Source organism: Sander vitreus, chromosome 18 (assembly GCF_031162955.1).
Source record: "Sander vitreus isolate 19-12246 chromosome 18, sanVit1, whole genome shotgun sequence".
Taxonomy (NCBI): Eukaryota; Metazoa; Chordata; class Actinopteri; order Perciformes; family Percidae; genus Sander; species Sander vitreus.
The window spans coordinates 25,038,679-25,052,644 of record NC_135872.1 but is presented as its reverse complement, the minus strand read 5'-3'; the positions used below and the strand labels follow the sequence as shown (position 1 = coordinate 25,052,644).

Sequence of the window (13,966 nt, the reverse complement as noted above, 5' to 3'; positions counted from 1 at the left end):
AGTACAATTTATTTAGAAAAAATGCAAAAGAGAATGTGCAACGCTGCTCCATTAGAGATGAGGACAAAAGATCAAATGAAGACCAAAACAAAACAAGCTATGAAACCAAAACATAGCTTGGTTGATATCAGTGGCAAAATTCCACAAGTTTTCATCTGCTCCTTTGATTTGTTGCCATATAAAAGGTTCTTAGGAACCATAAGAAATTAAGTGTTGATCAATTATTGTTGCAGCAAAAGTTCTCAATAAAGAAGCTGTGAACTAAGATTACATTGGCCCACTCGCGGTCTCGTGAAATTCAGAAGGGCTTAGGGCTGTCCCAATGTCAAATTTCAAAGCGGGTGTGAGGCTTTTGAGTACACACTTTCCGTGAGTCTGCATCATGCAGACTTCACCAAAGGGAATTACCCACAGTTCAAAGCTGTCAGACGCTTTGATCGCGGGAGACCATAGGGAACCGAAATTACAAAGGTAACAACAGCACAACCGTTTCTTAATACATCCACGGATGACCACGGAACACAGACCAACCTGTTGTCCAGCTTGTAAAAACAAGAATTTGAAAATCTGGAATCAGGCAGCCGTCTCCTGTTCCCTTTTGGCCGTGTGGAAAGCAAACAAACTTAAAATGAAAATTCCCAAACCAGCAAGTGTCAGCAACATCTTTGTTATTAAACATCGCCACGTAACATGAGATCTCGTGAAGTGCTGTCCCAATCCCATTTATACCTATCTGAGCCCCATGTGGCCTCACACACTCACTCACTTAGCACCTGAGATCAATTAAGTCTGTGAGTCTTTAGTCCTTAGTCTCCTCAGGGCTCACTTTGGGATTGAGCCATAAAGTACAAGAAGTGTTTCACTGCACTGTAGGTTACATAATTCTGTGTGCCCACAAAATAATCCAATTTACTATTAAAATCTAAACCAAAACTACAGTATGTGCTTTATTGAATTTAAATAGCAGTACATTTCTGTTTTTGTCTGGTTTTAATAAATGTACCTGTATTTGTATTTCTACATCCATACCCAAAAAATGTTCCTGATCTTATCACATTACCTGTGTGACATCCTCTTTGTTGACATAATTAAATTTAACACTACAGTCTCATCATCATCTGCCAAGGTCATCTTCCGGATTCCCATTCTACTGTGTCTCTTCAAAGCTTTATGACGCTCACGCACTGTTTGTGGTGAGTCGTCAGGACTAGTCAGATCAACAATTTCAGGGAAATTATCATCGCTTGAGCTGGTGTCCTTCCCCATGGCCACGCAAACCTGATCTACTACATTATATCTCTTAATTTCTGTAGAAGAGCTCCTTAATCTGTGCTGCAAGTAAATTATCAGCCATTCAAGTGTGTATCTTAATTACTGTCCTTTAAAGTGTCCTTTATCTTTCAGATGTGAGCAAACTGCTGAGTCTTGACCTCAGGCGTTAGACGCTGATGCGTTTATGTAACAGGTGTTTCGTTTCCCCAATAAACATGTCTGTACATTCCTCACTGCATTGGACAGTAGGCTGCGTTTAAAAAAATCATTTTCCGTTTTAAATCTATTTTCATTTAAATGATCATAAAATTCCAATTTAAAACAGATTGATTCTCCTGTTTTGGTGATGGCTTACAATTGTTAATGTAAATGCAGCAGCTTAGAGGGAACCTTGTACAGTTGTCTAATCTCTTTCATATCCAAGCTAAATTGGCTTTCCAACTGAAATATCGGCACCAGAATCGAAAATGTGATCATTTCGGGACCTTGTGAAATTGAATGGATTTGGGAAATCATTGGCGATACCCAGCCCTATCGTACAGCATATAGTAGATTGCTTTTCTTGTGTTTGGGTGTGCAGTCTTTAGAGTGGACCAGCATGTATTACATGATTTCATTCACCATTATGAATTATTCACAAGTACAAGTATGAGTTACTTAGGGCTAGCCCTTGATTTCGCCGCTATAACGTTAGCAAATTACAGTGCATAGCCATTTACTTTAAAATCAGATTTGTCATGTTTTGGGTAAACATCAAAGTACGAGTAAGGTAGGGAACCCACAACACTTGGCCAACATGGCGCTTCTGTTGATGAAATGATTTAGCCTTGACTCAACGTTACTGTTCTTTGTGCAGCTTCTAATGTTAAACGAAGTTGTAAGTTGTTGCATCCATCTGTAATTTTTGACTTGCATGTTTTGCATATTGCAATCTATTTTTTGGTGACCACCACATAGTCTTTACACGCAAACAAAATTATATTTGGTGTCATCATTTCCAGCTGGTACACCGTGATTAATAGCCTTAGTTGAAACAGGAAATAAACAGAAATGTATTTATTTGTGAAAAATGTTTTAAAAAACATCCTTTTTAATCTTTGAGTTTGGGGAAAGGTATCAAGTCTTTTCAAGTGCAAGTGAAGTCACAAGTCATTGGTGTTGGTGTTAATGTCCAAGTCGACTTTATTGATTAGATTAAAGTCGATTAGAGTCTAAAGTCATCAAATATGTGACTTGAGTCCATACCTCTGTCCTGACCAGAGTATTCTTTTCTCATCACAATAACTAGTCACGCTGATGCGATAATACAGCCACTGTGGCTGATTCGTCAAACTCTTAATGACTGTGTGTGGTGCCACCATAAAAATTTGAATACGGACTATCCCATTCAAATCAACATAACAGGATGGTCATAGTGGCGGCCAATTTTGTTATTGTCATTGCCGTTGCAATGCATTCTGCATAAACCAACTTGTTGGAAGTCACAGAATTACTAAGGTGAGGTTTTCTGCCAAACAAGCATTAGAGTAGTGTGAAGCATGGAGAAGCGTCTTTTGTGCACTATATCAGTTGCTTTGTTGTGCGGCTGAGAGGAATTAAGGATTGCTAGATCTAGAAAGAGAAACACTGGCTTAGTGTGGATGGTAGGCCAAAACTGAGTTCTTATACCAGTGGGTGTGAAATGAGAAATAATGCACGGCCCAACAACTAATATGAATCGTCCTTTTTTTCTTGAACTAATCAAATGACCATAGCAAACAGTTCAAAGTCTGTTCTACTCTTGTTCTATTTATATGTGTTCCACCAAGGAGTCCAAGCACAATGAGAACCCTGCTGAAAACGAGACATACAAAAACTAGGTATTATGGTTAACACGTTGCCAATACTTTGTGTGTGTGTGTGTGTGTGTGTGTGTCTCTCTCGCTCTCACAGAATAAACACAACCAGATCAGTCAGACTAAAATCCGTGTGGCCTCCACCCTCCTCTTCATCCTGGCTGGCTGCATCTTATTCGTCACCATCCCAGCTGTGATCTTCAAACACATTGAGGGCTGGACAGCTCTGGAGTCAACATATTTTGTTGTCATCACTCTGACAACAGTTGGAATAGGTGACTATGTTGCAGGTGAGAGCTTATCATTCATAGGCAAAATATTAATGAATACAAATGTCCTGATGACTTGATTAGTTTCTTACATATTATTAATCGCAGTCAAGTACACCTGAAAGGTCCTATGACATGCTGCTGTTTGGATGCTTTTATATAGGCCTTAGTGGTCCCCTAATACTGTATCTGAAGTCTCTTTCCCGAAATTCAGCCTTGGTGCAGAATTACAGCCACTAGAGCCAGTCCCACAATGAGCTTTACTTAGGATGTGCCATTTCTGTGTCTGTTGCTTTAAATGCTATTGAGGAGGAGAGAGGGGGGGCAAGGTTGAGGGTGGGGGTGTGGCCTTGACCAACTGCCACTTTGCTTGTTTACAAGCCATGATGTTGCTCTCTTTCTCATGGGTGGGCCAAATTCTTATTCTTCTCATAAGGAAGAGATTCCAGATCGGTTCTCAAAGGCAGAGCAGGATACCCAGGGCTCGGTTTACACCTATCGCCATTTCTAGCCACTGGGGGACCATAGGCAGGCTGGGGGAACTCATTAATGTTAAAAAACCTCATAAAGTGAAATTTTCATGCCATGGGACCTTGAACACATGTCAAAAGATTATCAGACTTGAACATTTGGGTCTTGATTACAGTTGAGGTTTCTTTTTGATTATAATATAGGCTTGGTTTATATATATATATATATATATATATATATATATGTCAAGTGACTTAGCTCTTCTAGCCTCAATGATAAGGACACACAAATTGCTCAGTCTGACGTCTGTTATAGCTGTGCGTAATTGCCTCTTGATCAGTTTAAGAACCAAGAAGCTGTACTTCTTACTGGCTGGGCTCTGGCTATCTGGCCTGCTTTCCATTCCCTACCCCAGACTGCGTACCTTCGGAGCAAAACCTTCATTGTTGCAGCCCATCCATCTGGAACACCCTCCCTGCAGATATCCGCAATGCTACATCCCTAGACATGTTAAAAAACTCCTCAAACACCAACTTTTCACTTAATTATTATTATTATTATTAGCTTCTGCATTCCACTTTGCTGTTTTCTATGCAAAAGCTTCCTTTGCCTGGGGGAGTTAATGACTGAGATCTTCAGAATGACTTTCATAAATTTCTCCTAAGCAAAAGACTACTTCCTCTTGAAGGAAATTTGTGTTTTTTTATCCTTGTCACCAGTGTTACATTTGCGCTGACCAGTTGTAGATGTTATGATAGACCCACCAAGTCTGGAGCTAACATTTTGAGATGTCTTCTCTGCATTTTCAATAGCTATACTGCAATTTGTGGCAGTGTTTATAATATCTTTCCACAGATTGTCAACAAATGACTCACTTCTGTACTCCTGAAATAAGTCTTTAAGTGCATTTACTAAATCCACAGCCATAGATAGGTCAAGTGAAGGAGATTGGAGGGTGTCAGATAGCAGCTGAGCATCGCCAAGTTGCTAACTGAGATAGTAAAACTTAAGCATCTACAGATCTTTCTCCACTATTTTCTGCTGCAATGTCATGCAGAACACGAAGCACATCAGATAATCTCTCCATTAAATTCCTGCAAGTCAAGGATCTACATGCCCATCTAATATCACTGAGCTTCTGTAAATCCCTTGGCTGACCTCCATACATTTCAGAACAGAACAGTCCAACCAGGGAGAGAGAAGGGAGGACAAGGGATGAAAAAATGGGCCTATTATGGTGGATACTGTTTATACCAGCCACTCTGGAAGCACCTCTTCCTGTTACCTTGCAGTGTCCGAGGAAATCCACTTTAGCATACATAATATTATTATATTATGTATGCTAAAGTGGATTTGCAGGGCACCCTGGTAGCTCACGTGGTTGAGTGTGTGCCCCATGTACTAAGGCTCAGTCATTACCCCACCGGTTGCAGCTTCCATTCTAACCTGCTGCCTGTTGCTACATGTCATTATCCATCTCTCTCCCACTTTCTATCTTCAGCTGTCCTATCAATTAAATGCCTAAAAATGCCCAATAAATAAATGAATGAATGAATGAAATGAATATGCATATCATACACTGAGCAAAAGTTACTCACCCTTTTTTAATTAAATTAAATATGAGCACAAAACACTAGTAACAAAAACACACAAAATTCATTGAACTCAAGGAACCAACAGAATTTGACAAACTGTTGTGAGTGAGGCAGTTGGTGCTCCAGACACACTACATCACACTCCTCTCCCACAACTAGAGATGCCCCGATCACGTTTTTATGGCGTTTTATAGCATCGGCTGTTTTTCTGCCAACAAAGGGCAGATGCCGATCATTTGTTAAGTTATAGCAGCTGATATAGCTCTATTATAGTATTAGCCAGTTTGCCTGTTTGTAGTGTATTGGGTTCTTTACCAGGCACCAGTGTAACCGGCTAAATACTGTGTCAGTCTTGTTTGTTATACCCTTTTTGAAAAAATGTGCACATATATAAATCTGCTAATCACAGACTTTCCCATTGGAAGTAGACGAGTAGCCTATGCCTTTGTTTTGTTTTTCTGGTGCTTCACGTTCAGTGTTATCGAACGCGCCGGAAAAAGGGTTGTTACGTCCCTACTTTGTATAGGGTTGGAGGACACAACCAATTTAAATAATAAACCCGGGAGAAGGAAAAAGGAAAGGCGGAAATGCTTTCAACGATAACTAAAAGGATCCGGCCAGAACAATATACATATAGGCTATAGGCATATAATATACAAAAAATATAACTATACAAATAAGACATAATATCAATACAAGTACACATGGAGTAGAGTGCAAAGTAATAGTGCAAATGTAGTGTGCAAGATGCATATTGAAATGATAAAGTATGTAATGTGTAGGTGAATGGCCAAAGAGGGGATGACCCCACTTATCATCAGTTCAGGATAGTAATGGCAGTGGGAAAGAAGCTGTTCTTGTGTCTGGTTGTTTTTATGTGCAGGGAACGTTCCCTGAAGGTTATGGTTTTGGTTACGTTTTGGTTCCCATGGAAATTTTTCTTAACGTTTAGGGAACGTTAGTTTTAGGTTACATCAGGGTTAGGGGAACATTCCCCTAACATTGTAACCTTTATGGAACGTTCCCGTAATGGAACGTAACGTAATGTAACTCTCTTACAACAGCTTTTGTAATACAACGTGGAATGTGATACAAAGTCTATTGTCATAACAAAGTCGATATTTTATCACAGTTTTATCTCATTCAGGGAGGACATGTTCTTTTCTCAATAATTCCTTCAGTTTCAATAGGGCCTTTGCCGCTGTTGCACGTTGGGGTTACTGGCGGACTCCTCTCCTTGCGACACGGCATTTGCGCGGCACTCAGACACCGATTTCCTGATCACAGCACGTTTCTTTCTACCAGTTGGGCTGCGGCAGAGAAGCTGTATAGCTTTGCTATTATTGGTATTTTTAGCCCAATAACCGCTGTTTTAATCAACATTTATTCACCAGATCATATCATGACTTATTTGTATTTCTTTTAATGTTATTATTTCGGTCTATTTCGGCCAGTGAAGCTGGATTACTTTGTTGTTTATTTATATTTTTAAAACTATAACGCTACATCTAGCAACATATATTTAGATGTTATCATAGTATACATTTCTTTATTTTAATATTATTTCGGTCTTATTACCGATGAAATATTACAGTATGCTGTAATACAGAACATTACGATATGATCCGAGCTACTGACACGCATTCAAAGCCGATATCCCACAATGCAATGTGGGCATTCATTCACAGAATCAGACAGCGATCAGCGGGTTTTTAACTCCAGTATCGTTTCAATGTACATGTATACAATCAGTGGTTTAGTCACCAGAAACAACACGTTGCTCAGCTTTGTTCCAGTAAGTTATGCACCGTAATAACGTTTTAAAAAATCCGCGCAATACTGTGACGTAGTGACGTAGTACATGCCGCTCGGCGGATAAGAAGATAAAAAATACATAATATTCGTAATATTGATGTTTTTGTCTAACATTGTATTTGAGGATGTAAACAATGAAGATATTAATAATAATAAAATACAGTTTCATGTATTTGTCTCATGTACTGTTTGCTCGGCCGGCTGGCGGGCAGCGGCAATCTGAAATGGAATGGAGCCAGCAGCCACGGCAGACAGCAGAAACACAGGAGTCCCCCCAACCTCCCCGGAAGAACTACAAGTGCACAAGCTTTGTAACAGGTTCTGGGGCCCCTCTATAGTGGGAGTTGTAGTTTTTAAATATATTGGTATATTTCTCATAATTAGAAGTTGGTAGTGTAGAATTTTGGATACACCCTGGGGTTTTTTGGGATGGGGAATGGTGTCAGATTTTAAAAATATAATAGTTGAATAGGTGAAAATAGCTTATTACCATATTTGACAGTGCTTACAGTGGGTAAACTTTGGTGACCATATCTACATGACAGCTGAGGTCCAGAGCTTTCTATAACAGCTGGTCCTATGTGTGTAGCACCTTCTGTTGCTAAATGACAAGCCTTCAAAGATGGACTGGGTTCAAGGTTCAGAGGTCAATATTTCAAAGCAGGAGTAATGTATCCTCTTCAGACTGACATATGTTACTGTCCAGGTTGACCGTTGTTGATTCTGTGAAATTTCAAGCAGATATGACAATGTACACTGTAGTTACTGCCACTTTCTCGTTCATCGCTAAACACTCAAAATGGCCGTCACGCCACGCCCACACCGTTTGACAAAAAGTTTTTCTTTTAATAACTTTTCATCTTTAAGGTGTTGAGATGGTACAAGCCCACAAGTCCATCATATGAAATCTCTAGGAGGAGTTCGTTAAAGTATAGCACCTTGACTTTTAGGCCTACTTCCTGTTGCCACTAGGGGGCGCTATGACTTTGAGTCAATTTTGTTGGGTAAATGTTAATGAGTTACAGTCTCGTGAATTATGAAAGGTTTTGAGGCAGTTGGACGATGTACAGTGAAGTTACACCCACTTCCTGTTTCGGTGGCGAAACGCTCAAAATGGCCGCCCCGCCACGGCCAAGCCCTATGACGAAAAGTTTTTCTTTTAATAACTTTTCATCTTCAACATCTTAAGATGACACAGACCAAATTTGAAGTTGATCGGATGAAATCTCTAGGAGGAGTTCGTTAAAGTACGACATGTGCACTAATTTCGAACTTTCAATTCAAAATGGCGGACTTCCTGTTGGGTTTAGGGTATGGCTCTAGTGAGTTTTTTTGTACGTCTTGACATGCTACATACGTGTACCAAGTTTCGTGAGTCTACGTTAAACGGACTGCAAGGGCTCCATTTTTTTAAACTTTGTAGGGGGCGCTAGCGAGCCATTTTTGTGCGCCAATTCACTTGCAGAAAATAATAATAATAATAATAATTCCTTCAGTTTCAATAGGGCCTTCGCCGCTGTCGGCGCTCGGGCCCTAATAATAATAATTCCTTCAGTTCCAATAGGGCCTTCGCCGCTGTCGGTGCTCGGGCCCTAATTAAAGCTGCAAGCAGCGATGGACGGGCCCTCGCTCCTCTGCGTGCGTTGGGGTTACCGGCAGTCGCCGCTCCTTGCGACCGTGCATTTGCGCGGCACTTGGACACCGCGAATCGTCACCAATGAAAAGGGAACTCCCTGCTGAGATCAACGATACCTCACACAAGACACACACAAGACTCTACATTATACAGTTCATCAGTGTCACAGGGGGCGTGGCCAAAGCATAGGGGTCGAGGCAAACCATGACCAATAAAAAAGGAAGTCTCGCTTTGGTGCGAGGCAGACGCCGCCGTCTCGATGAGCGGAGTCACGAGCGCCCTGCCCAGCTGCTCGAGGAACGCCCAGCGCCTGTTGAGCTTGCCGCGCATCCACTCGGGCCTGAGCTCCTGCCAGAGCACAAAGGCGTTGTAGGCGGACACGTCGAGGATGTTGTGGAACACGGCGAGGGGCCAGCACGCCGTCTTCCTGCGGCAGCTGTACGTGCTGACGAGCTTGTCCAGGTTGTCCACGCCGCCCTTGGTGCTGTTGTAGTGGAGGATGATGTCGGGCTTGGCGTCCCTGGTAGCACTGACCCGCGTGTCCCCCGTGTGCAGCGTGCTCAGCAGCACCACGTTCTTGTTCCTCGCGGGCACGTAGGACACCAGAGCGACGGTGGGCGTGAAGGCGAACGTGGATGAGAAGACCGCGCGTCCTTTGGTGTCAAGCAAGGCGCGCGGCAGCTCGGGCTTGTTTTTGCGCATCGTGCCCACCACAGTGAGGTGCCTCTCGACGAGCAGCCGCCGGGCCAGCTCGTAGGAGGTGAAAAATTTGTCGCACATCACGTTGCGCGGACCCTGCAGGCCCTCGGTGACGTCGAGCACCACACGCACGCCCAGATTCCTCTCAGGCGCGCCGCTCGCAGACTTGCCCGTGTACATCTGCATGTTCCACACGTAGCTGGACGCGGCGTCGCAGGCCACCCACGACTTGAGTTCGTACCTGGCGTTCTTGCTGGGCATGTTCTGGCGGAAGGAACATCGACCTTGGTGGCGTGGTCGTCGTCGTCGTTGGACGTGTCGTCAAAGAAGGAGAAGGAGAAGGACACGGAAAAAGAACTCGGAGGAAGAAGAATAAGAGAGAAGAGACAAAATGAGAACAAGAAGAAGATAGAAAAGACCAACGATAAAAAAAAAAAGATAAAACCCTTAAAAACATCCACGTGCGCATACGCACACAAACACAAATGCATTATAAACTACAAGGCGGTTGAATACGAGAATACAAGAATAAACCGTCGTCGTCGTTGGTGGACGTGTCGTCAAAGAAGGAGAATGAGAAGGACACGGAAAAGGAACTCGGAGGAAAACGAAGAAGAGGGAAAGGAGGGAACGTGAAGAAGAAGAATGAGATAGAAATTATAGATGAGAATACAAACACAAGAGAGAACAAAATGTTTACAAACATTCGCATGCGCACACACACACCTGAAGGCCAGAGCTGCGGTAGTAGAGTAATACCATGGAATGGGTCACAGAGACCCGAAGGCCAGAGCTGCGGTAGTAGAGTAATACCACGGAATGGGTCACAGTGACCCGAAGGCCAGGGCTGCGGTAGTGGAGAAATACCAGTGAATAACGTATGGGTCACAGAGACCCGAAGGCCAGAGCTGTGGTAGTATAGTAATATCATGGAATAAAGTACGGGTCACTGTGACCCGAAGGCCAGGGCCGCGGTAGTAGAGAAATACCATGGAATGGGTCACTGTGACCCGAAGGCCAGGGCCGCGGTAGTAGAGAAATACCATGGAATGGGTCACTGTGACCCGAAGGCCAGGGCCGCGGTAGTAGAGAAATATCATGGAATGGGTCACTGTGACCCGAAGGCCAGAGCCACGGTAGTAGAGTAATACCATTGAATGGGTCACAGAGACCCGAAGGCCTGGGCCACGGTAGTAGAGAAATACCATTGAATAACGTACGGGTCACAGAGACCCGAAGGCCAGAGCTGTGTTAGTGGAAAAATACCATGGAATAACGTACGGGTCACTGTGACCCGAAGGCCAGAGCTGCGTTAGTAGAGAAATACCATTGAATAATGTACGGGTCACAGAGACCCGAAGGCCAGAGCTGTGGTAGTATAGTAATACCATGGAATGGGTCACAGAGACCCGAAGGCCAGAGCCGCGGTAGTAGAGTAATACCATTGAATGGGTCACAGAGACCCGAAGGCCTGGGCCACGGTAGTAGAGAAATACTATGGAATAACGTATGGGTCACAGAGACCCGAAGGCCAGAGCTGCGGTAGTAGAGTAATACCATGGAATGTGTCATAGAGACCTGAAGGCCAGAGCTGCGGTAGTAGAGTAATACCATGGAATAACGTACGGGTCACAGATAGCCGAAGGCCAGAGCCGAGGTAGTAGAGAAATACCATTGAATAACGTACGGGTCACAGAGACCCGAAGGCCAGAGCTGCGGTAGTAGAGTAATACCATTGAAGGGTCACAGAGACCCGAAGGCCAGAGCTGCGGTAGTAGAGTAATACCATGGAATGGTCACAGAGACCCGAAGGCCAGAGCTGCGGTAGTAGAGTAATACCACGGAATGGGTCACTGTGACCCGAAGGCCAGGGCTGCGGTAGTGGAGAAATACCATTGAATAATGTACGGGTCACAGAGACCCGAAGGCCAGAGCTGCGTTAGTGGAGAAATACCATGGAATAACGTATGGGTCACTGTGACCCGAAGGCCAGGGCCGCGGTAGTAGAGAAATACCATTGAATGGGTCACTGTGACCCGACGGCCAGGGCCGCGGTAGTAGAGAAATACCATTGAATGGGTCACTGTGACCCGAAGGCCAGGGCCGCGGTAGTAGAGAAATACCATTGAATGGGTCACAGAGACCCGAAGGCCAGGGCTGCGTTAGTGGAGAAATACCATTGAATAACGTACGGGTCACAGAGACCCGAAGGCCAGAGCTGTGGTAGTATAGTAATACCATGGAATAACGTATGGGTCACAGAGACCCGAAGGCCAGAGCCGCGGTAGTGGAGAAATACCATCGAATACTGGCCAGGGTCCCCGGGACCTGAAGCGCAATGCCAGGCCAATACAAAAAGTCAAATAAACTGAACAGGTCCCTGTGACCCGAAGGACAATACAAGGGTTAACAATGCTAGCCACTGAATTATAACAACCGACCGCTAGTTCTATTCTATATGTATGTTTAGTTTAGTTAGTATCAAAAATTTCAACCTCAGCATCATCTGTGGTAAAATTATTCCATATCCTGGGGTACTCTATCTCTATGAGGCCTACCTCGTAGGGCTGCTGGAATATTAACGGTTTTGCCAATTTTGTTCTGAACTGCCATATCTTATTGTTCGGATAAACTAAGGCTGAAGCATTGCTGGGGAGCGTAACAAAAAACCCATTCTTATTCATTATACCTACACTTTTCATTACCGAATCAGAATGACTAGTTTAAGTGTTTATCATGCTAGCTTTATCTCACATCAACTATGAATCAATCAATTATCTATCATATATATATATTTTTTCTTTATATACTATCAATTATTTTCTCTATTTTAAACACTTTGTTTTTGTCTACAGTTACGGGTTGTAACTCTGCCTCATAAAATGTTCCAGTCAATGACTCCCCGTCAGTGTCTTTTAGTATATAAACAGGGGGTGTCCTTCCAACACATTTAGCTACTGTAAAAAAATTATCTGTCAAACTTTGCTGATAACCTTTCCTAAATACACCCCTATGTTTTGACAACCTGACGGTATCGCCCTGCTGAAATTTAAAAGCAACCATTCCGGGGTGTTTCAGTTTGTATAGATTGTCTTTATTCACTGCTGACAGTGCCATTTTTATTGACCTATGGTGTGAATCGTTGTAAGTACTCACCAGATCTTGCACAACATCAATTTATCTACATGCATTAACAGCTGTTAAATATCTCCACATACGCGTCTTAAAAGATCGATTGAAACGCTCCACTACACTTGCCTTTGTCTCGTTTGATGAAATTATGTATTTTATATTGAGTCATCAATCTTTGAAAAACCTTATTATAGAACTCTTTTCCCTCGTCTGTTTGAAGTTTCATAGGCACCCGCCCTTGACGCAATATTTCTTTAAAGGCACTTGTGAGGGTGGGGCAAGATTTGTCTTTAAGACATCTGGCCCATACATACTTAGAAAACACATCGATACATGTTAATATATACCGAACTTTATCGTTTTCCTCAGACTATTCAGACATATCGACCAGATCGAGAGAGACAGAAACTTTTTAACCGTAGGTATTGGTGGAGCCAACTCCGTACATTCTTTGACTGCATTGCGAAGCTTATGCACCCCACCTAACCCTCCAGGGTGTGCGGGGTCATAATATATTTTTCGTGATTCATCTAGGACACAAGTGAGCACATTAGATTTATGCCAACCTTTTTTATTCTACAACACGCACATGACAGTTATGAGGACAGCGAAACCCCCTCTATTACAGACAGAGTTTTGGCTAAAATGGATACATCCATTTTACTGATTATGAATACATGTAGTTTTTGCAAATCATGTAAGACATCGTTACAATGTTTTTCTTTCACATACAAACTCACCACATCTATAAGCATCGTGTACATAACCAGTATATGATATACTTTCAGCATCTTGAAATTGTGTGTGATGTTAGTTATGACTGTACAAAATGTCTCCACAACACTCTCACGAGTTATTAGCATTGATAACAACATTTGCATCAACTCATCCCAAGGGGGTGTGCTCTACTGGCTTCTAACGAGATCCATCAGTTTTTCTAACCTACACACATCAATGCTATTTACATTACACTTACTCTGGTACTTTTTAACATCATTCACATTGATGGCAATGATTTCATCTAAAATACAGGATAAACGAGTTATCACATAGCTCTCACTGATATGGTCATACATTACACGTAAACAGTTCCCCATATCCACACACAGTTACTTTTTTTCTCTCATATAAATCTCTCCAGTAGTCTTCAATTTCTCGAATTTCAGCCACTTTGACGACGTCTTCACCAATCATAGCATCATATATTTCTCATATTTTGACTTTGACATCTTCCACAGATTT

At 42.6% G+C, this 13,966-nt stretch overlaps 1 protein-coding gene across 1 annotated transcript in view; it reads left to right on the top strand.

Annotated features, from left to right (window-relative positions):
- kcnk10a (potassium channel, subfamily K, member 10a) overlaps positions 1-13,966 on the top strand; it is a 121,327-nt gene that overhangs the window by 96,162 nt on the left and 11,199 nt on the right. The window contains exon 5 of the mRNA XM_078274585.1: positions 3,205-3,397. Coding sequence (XP_078130711.1) covers positions 3,205-3,397 — 193 coding nt within the window. The remainder of the gene's footprint in view (positions 1-3,204; positions 3,398-13,966) is intronic.